General features: G+C 44.8%; 1 protein-coding gene across 2 annotated transcripts in view; it reads right to left on the reverse strand.

Moving 5' to 3' along the window:
* The window catches only part of SCAF11 (SR-related CTD associated factor 11), an 828,633-nt gene that overhangs the window by 225,073 nt on the left and 588,860 nt on the right, over nt 1–14,700 (reverse strand). For both annotated transcript variants that reach the window (XM_069229083.1, XM_069229082.1), the window contains exon 12: nt 6,144–6,221. In XM_069229083.1, coding sequence (XP_069085184.1) covers nt 6,144–6,221 — 78 coding nt within the window. The remainder of the gene's footprint in view (nt 1–6,143; nt 6,222–14,700) is intronic.

The raw sequence follows: 14,700 nt of genomic DNA on the forward strand, positions 1-14,700 counted from the left end.
AGTATGATATCTCCAGTTCCCTGAATTTCCGTTTTACAGTGGTAAAAGCTGTTCTCTGGCTCTGGCCTTCTCTATAGAAGTCAGGAAATATTGATACTCTATTGTTTTCCATCAGGTTCTCATGTAATCTTGCTTGTTCTAATTTATAGTCTTGATCCTTGAAGTGAAGCAGTCGTGCTCCTACTGGCATTGGAAGAGCGCCCAGAGGTGATGATCTAGCAGGTACTCTATGGGCCCGTTCCAGTGCAAAGAAAGGGGTGGGGGAGAGGGCTAAGTGAGAGTCCCTCCGGGGCCACCACAGTCTTGAGCCAGTCTTCCAGATAACGCACCATATCTGGACCTTCAATTTTTTCAGGATGCCCTACCACCATGATATTGTTACGTCGTGCCCTGTTCTCTGCGTCTTCTGCTCTACTCCCCAGCGTTTTTAGGCGGGCTTCAATGGATGTCAAGCGGCCACTTACTAGTGCCAATGCAGGGGTTGCCTGAGAGTTCCTGTTCCGTCGCGTTGATCCTTTCTGCCAATCAACGATGGTCATCGCTTAAGAGGCCCAGATCTATGGTCAGAGTGTTGATTTTGACCTCCAATGCTGTTCTTGACGCCGCTATGGCCTGGAGTATGTCTTGTAGTGTGGGAGTGGTGGGTGCCATTACTGCTGTTGTTGGCAATGCATGCTCCAACTCACCGCTAGCTGTTTGCATACGCCGGGGGCCTCCCAGATCCCTGTCTCTCTTTTTGAGGACCATGCCCATGTTGCACTGCAGTATCGGTTACCATCAGGTTCTAGGTCTTCACTCTAGGGGGTAGCGATAATCCGCTGTGTGCTGCGCGTGCCCCCCCCCCCCAATGCAGGCAACAGCCTCACTCAGTTCTAAGTCTGCAGATGGGGTCAGTCTCGTCCCCAGTAGCACATGGCCCTCCTCTGCTTTCACCGTAAGGAGCTCCCAGGGGATGAAGAAACTAACTGGCGAGTGGGGTCCACAATGGTATCAGATAGGGGGGCTTTAGTCCTCGCCTCCACCCGTCCTTATCTGCTGAGCTCTAGGTCGCCCCGGTGAATGCTCTGCAAGGCAGAGGAACAACAGCCATCCCCTCCTGGGCCCCCGCTACAATTTGCTGCAGAGGGCTCCCTCCCACGGGTTCCGCCGGTCAGCTCTCTCTCATCTGTGCTCACCCTCATAGGATGAAGGCCCCACTCTGGATGATAATTCAGGGTCCCCAGCGTCAGCGTAGCGTGATCTAGTAGGTTGGCCTACCTCTGCTGTGTAGGTGTGGTTTCTACATGACTCTCCTTGGTCCCGGGACGAAGTGTGCTCCGTCAGGTCGCCCCGCGGCCGCAGCTGTAGCCCAGCCCGCAGACCCTCTCAATGTGCACTCCCAGGCGCACTACTCAACTCGCGCCACCTCTGATGAAGTTACAGGGCCGCAGCACTGGGTGGCTTGCAGAGGCCGCGCCGCATCCAAGGAAGAGCCTGGGGGCCTCCGAATCTCAATTGCACTGGTTGCTTCCTTGTGCTGTCTTAATGCTATTTCCAGCTTGATAATACATTTTTGTATTACATTTTTACTTTCTTTACAATGCATGCAAAAGGACTTTACCTCTCAATTCTGCATTTAAAGCATGCCGCATACTTATAGTATAGGGGTATGATTCAGACATGTTTGATACCAAAATGCCCAGGTTCGGAGTTACCATTATGTAGCTGGACATAGATAGTGACCTGTGTCCAATATATGTTCCAGTGTGGGGCAGGTCTGCTGTTTCAAACTGAGTTCTTCCTTGGTGGTCCCCCCCCCCCGCACGCAATACCTCAGCTGTGTTAGCTTTGAGCTCATCTGGTGTAGGTTCCGCTCCTTTTTGGCCTGTGCTCTGGTCAGGGCAAAGATATGACCAAGATGCACAGAATTGCTGCATGGGCCTTCAACTCCAATTTAGCCCAAGCTGAAGTCTCCAAATCATTACCTCGCAGACACTCTACAGGTAGATCAGAGAAACTACGAACTTTTTAGAGTCAGTAACCACCCCCGCTAAAGTTAATAACTGCTATGGGGTGGCACACAGTGTTATGAGCATCTGTCACTTGGTAGGTGTGACCAAGTAGGTGTTGTTCAGATAACACCAGTTTTCAGTCATCATAGTGACACCATCACCTATGTCAATGTGAGTTTATCTACCCACCATGGTGTGGACCCATTGGTCTGCCTTCTTTCAGATCAGAGATCAGAGTCTACCAGGTATTGATGCAGCTGATCAGAAAGGTAGTTATTAAGAATGTTCTCTCCCAGAATGAGATTATACAAGCCCTAGTAGTCACTTACTTTGCTCCCATGCAACCAGCCTTCCAGAGCTTTAACAGAGCAGTTCACAAAATCTAGTCAATCCTGAGAGGTCTCCTTTTTGGTCTCCCTGAACTTGATCCTATATTGTTCAGTGATTAGCCCAAATCCATCTAAGAGTGCGTTCTTCTGTGCTGAATAATCATCTGCATCTTCTCTGACAGTGAGGAGTTTATCTCTGCCTTTGTCAGAGAAGGAGGGCCAGAAGATTGATGCCCACTGTCTTTGAGGGACCCTTTGTACTTTACAGGCCCTCTCCAACAAAGCGGACCATTTGTGAATGTCATATCCCACCTTGTAAGGTGGGACTATCTTACTCAGGTTTCTAGAGTCATAGGAGTCCTCTCTGACCATGGTGTCCCTAAAGTTAGTTTTGCTGCCACCATGGGGAGCTAGCCCCAAATCCTGTCTCTCCCTCTCCACTGCTAAGGCCTCCCTATCTAGGGAGAACTTCTGCAGTCTCATCCTGGCCTCCTCCAATCTCAATGTCCTAAGTTCCCTATCTGGGGAATCTTTCCCTGAGTTGGAGCAGTGGGTCCATCAGATACTGATGAGGCATGGGTGTTGACTGAGGAGGACCTATCCCTCTTCTGGGGACTCTCTGAACCAACCCTCTAGGAGTAGAAGTGGACCCACTTGAGAGTCCCCCTCACCCCCCCTTTTCACTACCTGCAGTGCTCCTAACAGGGCTGTGGTGTACCCCAGATTCCTCCTGACCCTCCCCACTGTAGCCTAAATCTACCCTGTCTAAGACTGGAGGGTCAGCCTCTACTTCCTCCTACTGGCTACTTGTGTTGTCTTGGTCAGCATGGAGTAGTAACCCCAGAAGTAGACTTTTATTAGGATTTCTCCCCGTCTTCAGCTTCCTGGAGGTACACATCTCCTTCAACTCTTGAAAAGTACAGCTCTCATACTGAGAGTCTGGGACCAGACTTGTGTTTTCCACTGAAGACATCTTTCTAGAGTGGTGTGGGTGCACCTGACTAGTCTAACAACTAGGCTCCCTGAACGTTTGGAGAAAGGGCTATGCTAAACCCCCAACTTACCAGAATTAAGAGACTAGTAATCCTGATCACTAAGTGCCGTGTGTTCCTAATAACTAGTAGTGGACTTTCCTGTGGAAAGTGACTAGTGACAAAGAGGTAAGGCCATAGCAAGTGTCTTATCCCACTGCTGCACCACCAATGTAGGAAGCTGGCCTGGTGTGTGATGAGGACCTATATTGTTATCACCTTATACCAGGTCCAAGGATCCCCTATTAGTGAGGCGTAGGCAGTGTCTAGAAAGCAAGGGCTCTCTAGAGGTAGCTGAGGATGAGCAGCCAAGACATATCTAGGAGACATGCAAAGTTCATGCAATACCACTATAGCCACACAGCACTATCACACATGAAAGAACCACACAGTGATACAAAAATAAAGGTACGTTATTATAACAACACAACACTAGTATACTGATAGGTCCCCCCAACTGGAGGTAAGTACACACTACTTATATACACAATAGCAATCACTAAGGAGCATAAAAACCACAAGCACTGGCAAAAGTATTAGAAAATAGTGAGGGCCCTAGGGGAGGTCTAAACCATATACTAAAAGTGGAATGTGAGATACAGTCTTCCAACCAAGAATGTGATGTCGTTAGAGGGGAGCGTGAGGAACTAGGAACCTCAATAGGTAAGTACTGGAGTGACCTCCAGCGACCAGTACAGTAGAGGTAAGTACCTAAATTTCCTCAAAAACTAACAGGAGGACTTAGGAAGAGGACTGTGCAAGATCCAGACCAGAATAGAAGATCCCAAAGGTAGATTCTGGCAGAAGAGGACCTGCAAAGGAAGGGGACCAAATCCAGTTGATGATGGAGTGTCCAGTCGTGGCAGGACCCACAAGCCATCCTTCTGTGCACGCAGGACCAGGTCGATGGGGAAAGAAGACCAGCTGTGCAGTTCAGGAGATGTAGAAGAGTTCCTGAGGCAATGCAGATGGTGTCCCACATTGGCTATCGGTTTGCAGTGAGTCAGTGGTGCTGGAGAACCAACAACAAACCTTGGCAAATGCAAAAGAAGAAACAGAAGAGTGGCAAGGCTGAAGAGGACCAGCAAGGCCCAGGGGACTCGACCCTTGGAAGAGTGTCTGAGGTGATCCTCAGCAGTTGAGAGTCACCAGAAGCAGCCCCCACTGGCAACCCATTAGCAGCAGGCACAGCAAGTCGCAGTAGTAAGTTTGAAAACCCTGTCCTATATAGTGGAAAGGGCCAGTTTGTTTTTAACAAGATTTGCATTTAATCTCTAGGACAAGGACCCTGTCTGACCCCAACCTTTGTGCTGATCTGTCTGGACTAGTGTCAAAGACTACATTCAGGTCTCCTACCACTAGAACTTCTGGCTATGGGAAGGCCATGAAAGAATTTCACTAGGCTTTTGTTGTTAGGTACATAAACAGAGCCATGTGTGATGGTGTGATTGTTTACGGAGGTCTGTACTACTAAGAACCTCCTGGGTATCTTGGTCAAGGTGTTTAGGACTTTCTCTTTGAATTTGTTTGGTCCTGAGAAAGAATATTTAAGAGCGATTGCTTCCTTATACCCCACCACCAACTTTTCAACACTTATTGAGCATAATGCCACCCTCAGAGATCAACAGTAGAGAAAGTCCAAGGAGGTGTTTCTTGCTGCTGTAATCATTTCCAATATGGAGAGGGGTGTGCCACTACAGGTGAAACAGCTCATGGTTGCTCTAGCTTTTGTGAAATTAAGGGTTCACCATTTTATGATTTCCACTGGGGCTCTTAGATTAGTGGGGGATCAATACTCATATCAGTAGGGGTGATTCCTACTTGCATTGTTAGAACTGTTTGTGGCTTGAAAATTGATAATTCCACTTATTAGTCTCTTAATTTGGTCTCACAGTCCAGACAATCACAATTTTGCCTTCTGTGTCTGTCGTTCTTTGCCCACTCCAGCACCTATTCAACCATAGTGCAGCAGGCAGCCAATTAAATGGGCCCTTGTGCTGCAGGAAGTCACTGCAGCAAGGACGCCCAGATTCTGCCTGAGACGGTGGTCAGGGGACGGAGAAATTACAAAGCCAGGCACAAGCAATAAAAGGCATTTCTCACTTCATTGCCATCTTGGACACACCCCTTGACTATTTCCTTGTATATCATTACTTGCACCTACTTTAGGGAAATAGTATTGTGAAATGCAAGTTGTCTACCAGAGTAGAACAATGTAATTAATACTCTTCAGGTTAAAGCACTTGCAATGAATCAACCAGTCATTGATTTCACATGTGCTGTCTTAAAATAGAAAATCAGAATTCTTAACCTCCCGCCCAGTAAGCCTGTAAACCTTTTGAGTGGGCAGTTTTAATTTCCTGTTGTTAGTAACGATTCACACAAAAGTGCACATAGTGATCATTTGGTGCACATACATTTTCATATGGGAAATGGAAGTACCTTTCTTTATGTCCATCATATATTGCCCTCGAAATGTCAATATCCTGAGGGGACCAGAAGCTTCAAACATTTTGCCACAGTGATCCATGTCCCCTATTGGGAACCCAGTACATCAATCACAAACCTCACAATAGTTTTACTGATTCTATTAAATTAGATTTCTTGTAAAACACCACATCTCTGTAGTATCAGGGTGATAGTAAAATTATTTACCACTTTTGAGGTGTATTTGTTCTGACATCTTCAAACTACATATTTGTAGATGCTACTAACAAAGCTTTTTCAGGATCAACCACTAAAAATAACTATATAAAAACATTTTAGTTTCACATTACAGTATTTGCACTCACCATCCCTTATCCAAGACTTCCCTTCACTAGCCCTTGGTTCTTTCACATCACCATCTTTGGCTTCCGATTTAGTCCGATCTACAGATGGGGGCAACCGTTGAAATTAATTAAATTTAAAATAACAACTTAACTAACAAAATCATGACATTACCAGTTTGTGAAAACTGGCCATCTTTTACTCAGCAGAGCATATAAAAAAAAACTTTTTTGTAACTGAGTCAACTCATGTTCCACTTGATAATTTTGAATAATATCAAGTGTTCAATTTACATGTTTGCTTGCTATTTTACAACATTCTTTTAAAATAATCTGCTGTGTATGGTTATTATTCCATTTTTTGTATTTGTTGTATGAACTTACCCTTGCCAGTTATGAACCTGGACATTGTTTTGTTACAATAATACTTTGCTCACACCAGTTTCTAAGGGTTTACGCTATACTCTGGATTGCCAAAGGTATAAAGGGCTGTTCAACAGGTAATATTTTTGTGGACGCACTAATATGTGAAGGTACTAAAAGGCAAAGACACTGGTGTGTCCTCAAGCGCAGGTATAGACAACACAGGCTTACAGACGGTAGAGCACATAGGTGAACGGTGACTACCATTCAGTGGAAGGCGGTGTGCGGTTCTGCACGTGTACAGAAATGTCTGCCCTACTAATGGCAATGTTGTTCCAAAAAGGTAGGCACCATTAGAGTACTAGGGCAATAGATGGTATGGACCCTAGTGTAATCAACAGCAATCACAAAAACTGTGCCCCTGTATCAAATGCACTTATGGATGCACCTTTAAATGTGGCTTAAGCTCCTGGATCAAGTACTAAAGGCATATCTGATTCTTTGCCAGCAAGAGACTAATATTGAACATTGAGCTAGGTCAATCACACCTAATGGAGCACCCAGGTGTTTGGTCAAGCATCCCCTAGGCCTACTCAGTCCAAACTACCCACCCTGATCATCACATTATAATATATATTTTTTAATGGCACACAAGGGATCTAGTTCCTTGGGTGATTCTCCAGCAAACATGTAATCCAATAAAGTCACTCATATGTCTCTTGCCACATCTCGAAATGCAGGGGGAGTGTCTTATGAAGTGTCTGACTAGCAGTCATCAACAGAACTACTAGAAGGTGCAAGATAGATCTTGAACTCTCTTCATCAAATTATGCTTTTTGGATCAGAAACAGCCAGTAAAAGCATTTATACATTTTATAAAAAAAATAAAAGAAATACTTCTAGTCTGAACAGCCACAATTAAACATTTTGAGAACACTGCACTTTATAGAGGAAATAATAAAATCAGAATTACTGATGTCCCTGTCCCAGCTTAACATAGTACAATCAAGACAATCATAGAAACAAAGGGCACTGTAAGCTAAAAGTGTAGTACTACACTAAAAATGAAAACTGAGATCAGTTTGTTCGCTTCATTACACTTTCCTTTTTACCAGACAAACATATCAACCACATTTTTTCCGAAGATCAAAATATACATACTAGGTAATCCTCAAACAGCATATTAGCATATTGACTGCATATTACTAAATCAGAATAATCCTACTACAGATGTTTGGCTTGCTCAGTAAGGATTATGTTACTTACCATGTAAGCATCTGTTTGTGGTATATAGTGCTGTAGATTCACATGGTCTGCATACTCCTGCCATCTGTTTTTTCTTCGAAGAAGTGTACTGAGTCAGAAGATCGAGTGACTCCTCCTCTCTGTGATATTGCGCATGGGCATCAACTCCTTTGTTAGATTGTTTTCCCACAAGCGAGTGAGAAAGGAGTGAGAAGAGAGAGATGATAATGCAAAATATAAATACATAGGTACAAATATAAACAAGTATAATGTAACTAACAGCCACAGGCGTCCGAGGAGGAAGGTTTCTGCAAGTGAATCTACAGACCCACATACCAAGAACAGATGCTTACAGGGTAAGTAACATAATCCTTTCTATGGCATGAGTGCCTGTAGATACACATGCTCTGCGCACTGTAAAGCAGTCCCTCCATAAAAGCGGTGGCTAGCCTGTGGGAGTTGCAGTTGATTGGAAAAGTGTACGTAGCACTCCCTGACCTACACTGGCTTGTTGGTGTGCACACAGTATTGTTTTGTGAAGCTGTGTGGTGCACACCACGTAAAAAAGCTACAAACAGCTGTTTGGTCTTCCTAAACTCTTTAGTTCTGTATGTAGAACATGAGTGCTGTTTTGACATCTAGTGTGTGAAGGGCTCTTTCCGCAACTGAGTAAGATTGTGGGAAGAAAACTGGTAACTCAAAAGACTGATTTAGGTGACATTGAGGAATTAACTTAGGAAGAAATTTAGCATTCGTCAGAAGAACTGCTTTATCCCTATGAATATGGAAGAAAGGTTCTTCTAAGGTTGAAGCTCACTAACACATCTGAGTGAAGTGATGAAAGGAAAGTGACTTTTCATAAAATAAATTTAAGTGGACATGAGTGAAGTGACTCAAACGGTGGACCCATAAGCCTTGTGAGTACAATGTTATGGTTCCAGGACGGGGCTGTGGGTATCCTAAGTGGAATGATGCGTTTGAGCCCTTCCATGAAAGCCTTTATGATGGGAATTCTGAATAAAGAAATATGTTGTCTGTTTTGTAGATATGCACCTATAGCTGTGAGATGAAGGCGAATGGAAGTGTAGGTGAGATTTACTTTCTGCAAGTGGAGCAGATGGCAGACAATGTCTTGCACCCTGGCTTTCATAGGATTAATCTGTGTATGTTGGCAGTAGCAAACAATTGTTTTATTTATTTTGCAGCATAACAGGCTGTAGTGGTGGGTCCATGTACTTTGAGAATAGTCATACATTCTGCAGGCACGCTTAAGTAGCCAAACTATGACCTCAGGAGCCATATTGCAAGGTTGAGTGACTTCGGGCATAGATGCCTGATTTGCCATTGATACAGGCTGTTGGGAGGCTTCTCCTGTGGTACTACTGAAAGATCCTGAAGTGTGGTGAACGGAGGGTGGCAGGTCCTCTGAACGAATATGGAATAAGAGGGAGACGTGGTGTAGGCAAATATCCCTGACCAACTCATCCATAAAGCATTTCCCTTGGATAGCGTGTGTGGATACCTAGAAGCAAAGTTTTGTCATTTTGTTTTCTGCTGCTGCGAAAAGATCTATGTGAGGAGTTTCCCACCTTTTGAAGTATGCGTGGAGGAGTTGTGGATGGAGTTTCCATTCGTGGACTTGTTGCTGCATCCTGCTGAGCAGATCTGCAAACTCATTATCCGTTCCCAGCAGATACTCCGCCAGCAGATGAATGTGGTACAGAAAGGACAATCTGCATATGGTCAGAGAGAGGTGTGTTAGTTGTGAAGAACACCCACCTGCCCTGTTTTTGTAACTAATACATGGCAGTCATGTTGTCCGTCCAGCTAGGTGAGGAAAAAAAGCTTTCAGGCTAGGAATACTGCATAAAGCTCCAGGTGATTAATGTGTAGGGACTGATGTTTGGCATCCCAGAGACCTTGAACTGTCACGTCTTGGAGGTGAGCACCCCAACCAGTCTGTGATGTGTCTGTAGTTAGTGTGATGTGAGGATCAGGGTCTAGAAAAGCCCCTCTCCCTTCAGAAGGTTTTTGGTGTTCCACCATTGCACAAAACGCATCTGAACAGTAGATCTTCTAGGTGGCCCCGTGACTGAGACCACTGGCGAGACAAACACTGCTGTAAGGGATGCATGCGTAGCCTAGCATGGGGAACTATGGCGATGCAAGAAGCCATCCTACCCCAACAGACGCATAATGGTCCTTACTATGTAGGATTGGTTTTCCTGAAACTGAGGGAGAAGTTTCTGAAAACACTGGCTGCAAGCTGGATTGGGGTATGCTATTCTTAACTGTCCACTCAAAACTGCCACTAGGAAAGGCTGAACTTGCAGAGGCTGGAGATGGGACTTGGGAATGCTGAGAGAGAATCTCAGTTTGTGAAATACATCTACTGTCATCTGAGTGTGTTGTTAAAACTGGTAAGAAGTACTGGCTTTGATAAGCCAACTGTCCAGGTAAGGAAACACATAGATGTTTTGTCTTCACAGGTGTGCTGTGACTACTGCTAAACATTTTGTGAATACCCTGGGACCAGTATTGACCCCGAAGGAAAGGACTTTGAATCAATAATGTTTGCCTGCAATGACAAATCTGAAGAACTTTCGGTGAGCGGGGTGAATTGATATGTGAAATTAGGTGTCCTTTAGATCTAGAGCTGTCAGTCATTTTGCTGCAGAAGAGGAATGACATCCTGAAGAATGACCTGAGAAAATTAATTTGTTTAGAGGCTGGAGGCCTAGTCCTGGTCTGAATCACGAAGTATAGGGAGTATACCCATGAGCCTTGATGTTTTTGCAGAACGTGGCTCCTTTGAGAAGACAGGCCTGAATCTCTTGTTTGAGAAGCTTTAAATGTTACTGAGACAGCCTGTGAAGGGGGAATATTGGGAGGAGTAGTGATCAGCTCCCGACAATAACCATTTTAGATAATGGCAAGGATCCATTGGTTGGCGGTGATGGTGTCCCAGGTGGTGTAAAAATGTTGTGGAGTCTACTCCTGACAGATGTTGGATGATTGGGGGGAAGGTGCAGGTAGTCACTGCTTGGCAGTGAAGGAGGATCTACGTGTAGTGGTGCTCTTTCCTCTTCCTTTGTTGTTGGGCCACCTGTTAGATCGTCCCTTGAAACCTCTGGTGTAGAAAGACTGAAGTTGTCAAGGGTGTGAGTTGATGCCTCTATCGTGGAGGATTTGTATGTCCCACTGTATCCAGGGCAATGAAAAGAGCCCCTTTGAGTGTTAGTTTGGAGGGCACTCATGGTCTTGGAAGAGTTGGTGTCCTCCTATAGTTTTTTAAAGTGGTATCCACCTGTGGCCCGAGCAGGTGCTCCTTATCAAAGGGAATGTTAAGAACTGCCTGCTAAACTTCAGGTTTAAAACCAGAGCATCTCAGCCAAGCATGCCTCCTTAGAAAGATACTGGTATTTATGCCCCAGGCCGTGGTGTCTGCTGCATCAAGGGCGCACCTGATGGGAGTTATTAGTGACAGTCTCACCCTAAGAGATAATCTGCTGTCCCCCCTTATGGTGATCCTAGGGAAGGTACTGTAGTAACTCATCCATCTCATCTCAATGAGCCCGGTCGTACCGGGCCAAAAGGGCTAGAGAACTGGCTATGTGCCAATGATTTGCAGCCTGTGCCACTAGCCTCTTCCCTGGGGAATCAATCCTTTTGTCGTAGTTTGGACCCTTGCACTAGGCAAGGCTGCTGGTATAAGGATGACAGTACTTATGTTTGTAGGCGACTATGCCTATCCTAAAACAAATCGCAGCTGTCGTCCCAACCCTTCCGGCTCACTAGCAGCACCTCACCAAAAACCCAAATAGTAAAAGGTGATTTGAGGTAGCCTTTACGCATGGACTCGAAAGTATGGCATCTCTGGGAGTGTCGTGGTTAAACGGAGATTACCCCTTTCTCACAGATACATCATGTCTCAACCAAACACAGGCAATAATGAAGATGCAGTAAAGTTTCAATGTTTTTTATTTAACACAACTGCAATCTGCGATATGTTGCATGGGCTGCAATAATTAGGATAACGAACAGTGCAAGAAACAGAATTGTAAAGACAAGAGTCATTATTACAAAGACCCCCACCATCTTGCAATAACATGAAAAGACATAAGGTGTGTAATATGTCCTAATACCCTATCATGATAGGCCTAACCTCCTACCTAAAGGAGAGCTGGGCATGTTAAACCTAATCTGCCAAAGCCATGTCCACGAGAGGAGCCCCCAACCCTTGTTACCTTGGAATGGGGTCTCTATCTCAGACTCCGCAGGGACACGAAGACTGGGTCAGCGCCAAGACGATGTGCAGCATCGATATCAGCAATGGCGGCGATGTCCTCTGGTCGGAATCCCTCTAATTATCTGTCTAAAGTGCGATGTATTTATACAGATCTACTTGGACCCCTGACGTAGGTGTGTTCCCAAACAGCAGATAACAGGCATGCTTGGGGCAGCAATTAATATAAACAATTCCCTCGAAAGCATAGAGAGGGAAAGTCCCTAAGTGTGAACACCTACTGTTTGTCTGTCTTTGTCACTTGATTTTGACGCCTTAACGCGGTGGCACTGATAATGTAAGTAACAAGTGGCCTAACTATAAACAAGGCAGCCATCTTAGAAGAATTAAATAATGAAATGGGCTAAGACAGAGCAAGCTAAGTAGGTTAAAAGTCACTAGGTGACGCGGGCATGAGTCTGCAAGCCAAAGGCTAAGCTAACTCCTGTTATCCCATTACAACAAACTAGGATTCACTACACCCTCCCCATTGCCGTAACCGGTATGACAAAGGTAAATGAATCCAAACGCTAAAATTGCTCTGGACTAAAAGCATAAAAACTAGCTAAAAAACATTTAAAAATTCATTAAAAGATAGTAAAAATATTAGTTAAAATAAATACAGAGAATGTTAATGTCAACCATGACAAGCACAGCAGGCCAAAGTAAAGGCAATTTGAATGCATACTTTTAATCGGGACTGGCAAGCCAATTCATCAAATTATTTTCTATAGTCATGATCTCGAAGAGTGTAATCGAAGTCACCAACCAAGGACCTCAAAAATTAGTGACAGTGAATGAACCCTCATCGGGGACATCAGCAGTTCTTGGTCCACAGGAGGTGCCGGTGCAACAGCAAGACACACCATAGGCAGGTGTTCAAAGAGGCACCACACGCAGTGGAAAACTGGTTGTACGCACCAGAGAAGTGGCCAAAATGACAACGACCAATCACGCTCTAATTCCACCAGCAAAGAGGCACCGAAGATCCGAACCATGTGTTCACGGCACAGTTGAGTTGGTGGGAGAGGCTCCATTGCTCTGCATAGCTGGAAAGAAACAACCACTGCGAATCAGAAGAAACAGGAGTTGTAGTCCACCAATCAATGCCAAAATAATCGGAAAACCACCAAACACGCTTGAAAAGAGCGAATGGATGGCTGATGGGATGACTCCCAAAGATGGACACGAAACCGGACCCGACAGCCGTAAAGAAATGGACAATCCCAGCAGTGCCAGAAGCATTGAATATTCTGGATACCAGTTCTCCAAAGTGCTTGGGGAAGTTGGTATTTAATAGGGATTGTATCTCGGCTGATGATCTCGCTATCTGGAGAGCATAGGTCTCTCTAGCGGATGTCAACGCGACCTGTTTTTGAAACAATAGCGCCTTTAGTCTGCTCAGCTTGTCATAATTTACATTAATAGTATCTATGTGGGGCCACATGTCAGATACTTTTATCTCTCGTGTGTGTGTGTTTGGGGGGGGGGGGGGGGGGGGGGGGAATAAAACATGTCCGCAACACGTTACGACCTTGGAGACCAAGATTGCGTAGGCAATTCCGGGTTGCATGCCGCAACAACTTTGATTGTTCACTACCACATAACTTCCATTGGAAAGTATATGAAATACCGGTCAAGTCTAAGGGACGGTAGTACCCTTCAGAAAAAAGGCCAAGTTCGCGACCCCCGCATTGCAAAGGCCGTGAAGGGACACCTGCTTACATATCATTGAATGACTAACAGTAGTCTCACATTCGCTTCCGCTCAGAAAAACCTCTGTTTTGCCGTTCAAACATTTATAATCAAAGGGTAGCTCCCACTCTTCCTTAATATAGCTATCGCCTAGTTGCTCGAACCTGCCCACTGCAAGATGTTTCAAGCACTTTGAGAAAAGAAAGGTCAAAATGGGCAAGTTAATTATGCCATGTAAGAGCCAAACAGTTGAAGGACTCTCTGCTACCACGAAGGGCAACTTATCTAACTTCTCAATGTGACGCACGGTGAAGCTAGTTTTCCTTTTACCCATTGGCAGCTGTTCCCTGGAATGATTAAAAGCAGTGAACAATTCACTACTGTTAATATACTTCCATGGAATGCGGCCATTTTTCAGTGTCTGTAATGTCCAACCTAGCTGCATGATAGAACGTAGCTGTGTTTGTCCTTGATATAACCAGGACAAGTCTGTCTGAGTAATATCAATAGCAGATGACAATGTTTGATAGTGAAAAAATCCTGTTGGACAGAGTGTTCATGCCATTGTCGACAACTGCTAAAGCCTTCTCTAAGTTTTCCTTATCTAATTGCCTCCAACGTGCAGCAGCTTCTACCTGTGAAAGTTTCCAGATCTCATTATACATAGTGTAGGAGGCTGGCCTGGCTTGTAGTGGGTACCAAGGGGTACTTACACTCTGTACCAGGTCCAGTTATCCCTTATTAGTGTAGAAGAGGTGTTTCTAGCAGCTTAGACTGATAGAAGGTAGCTATAGCAGAGCAGCTTAGGCTGAACTAGGAGACATGCAAAGCTCCTACTATACCACTGGTGTCACATGCACAATATCATAAGAAAACACAATACACAGATATACTAAAAATAAAGGTACTTTATTTTTATGACAATATGCCAAAAGTATCTCAGTGAGTACCCTCAGTATGAGGATGCCAAATATACACAAGATATATGTACAC

Source organism: Pleurodeles waltl, chromosome 4_1, assembly GCF_031143425.1.
Source record: "Pleurodeles waltl isolate 20211129_DDA chromosome 4_1, aPleWal1.hap1.20221129, whole genome shotgun sequence".
In the NCBI taxonomy this organism is placed as follows: Eukaryota; Metazoa; Chordata; class Amphibia; order Caudata; family Salamandridae; genus Pleurodeles; species Pleurodeles waltl.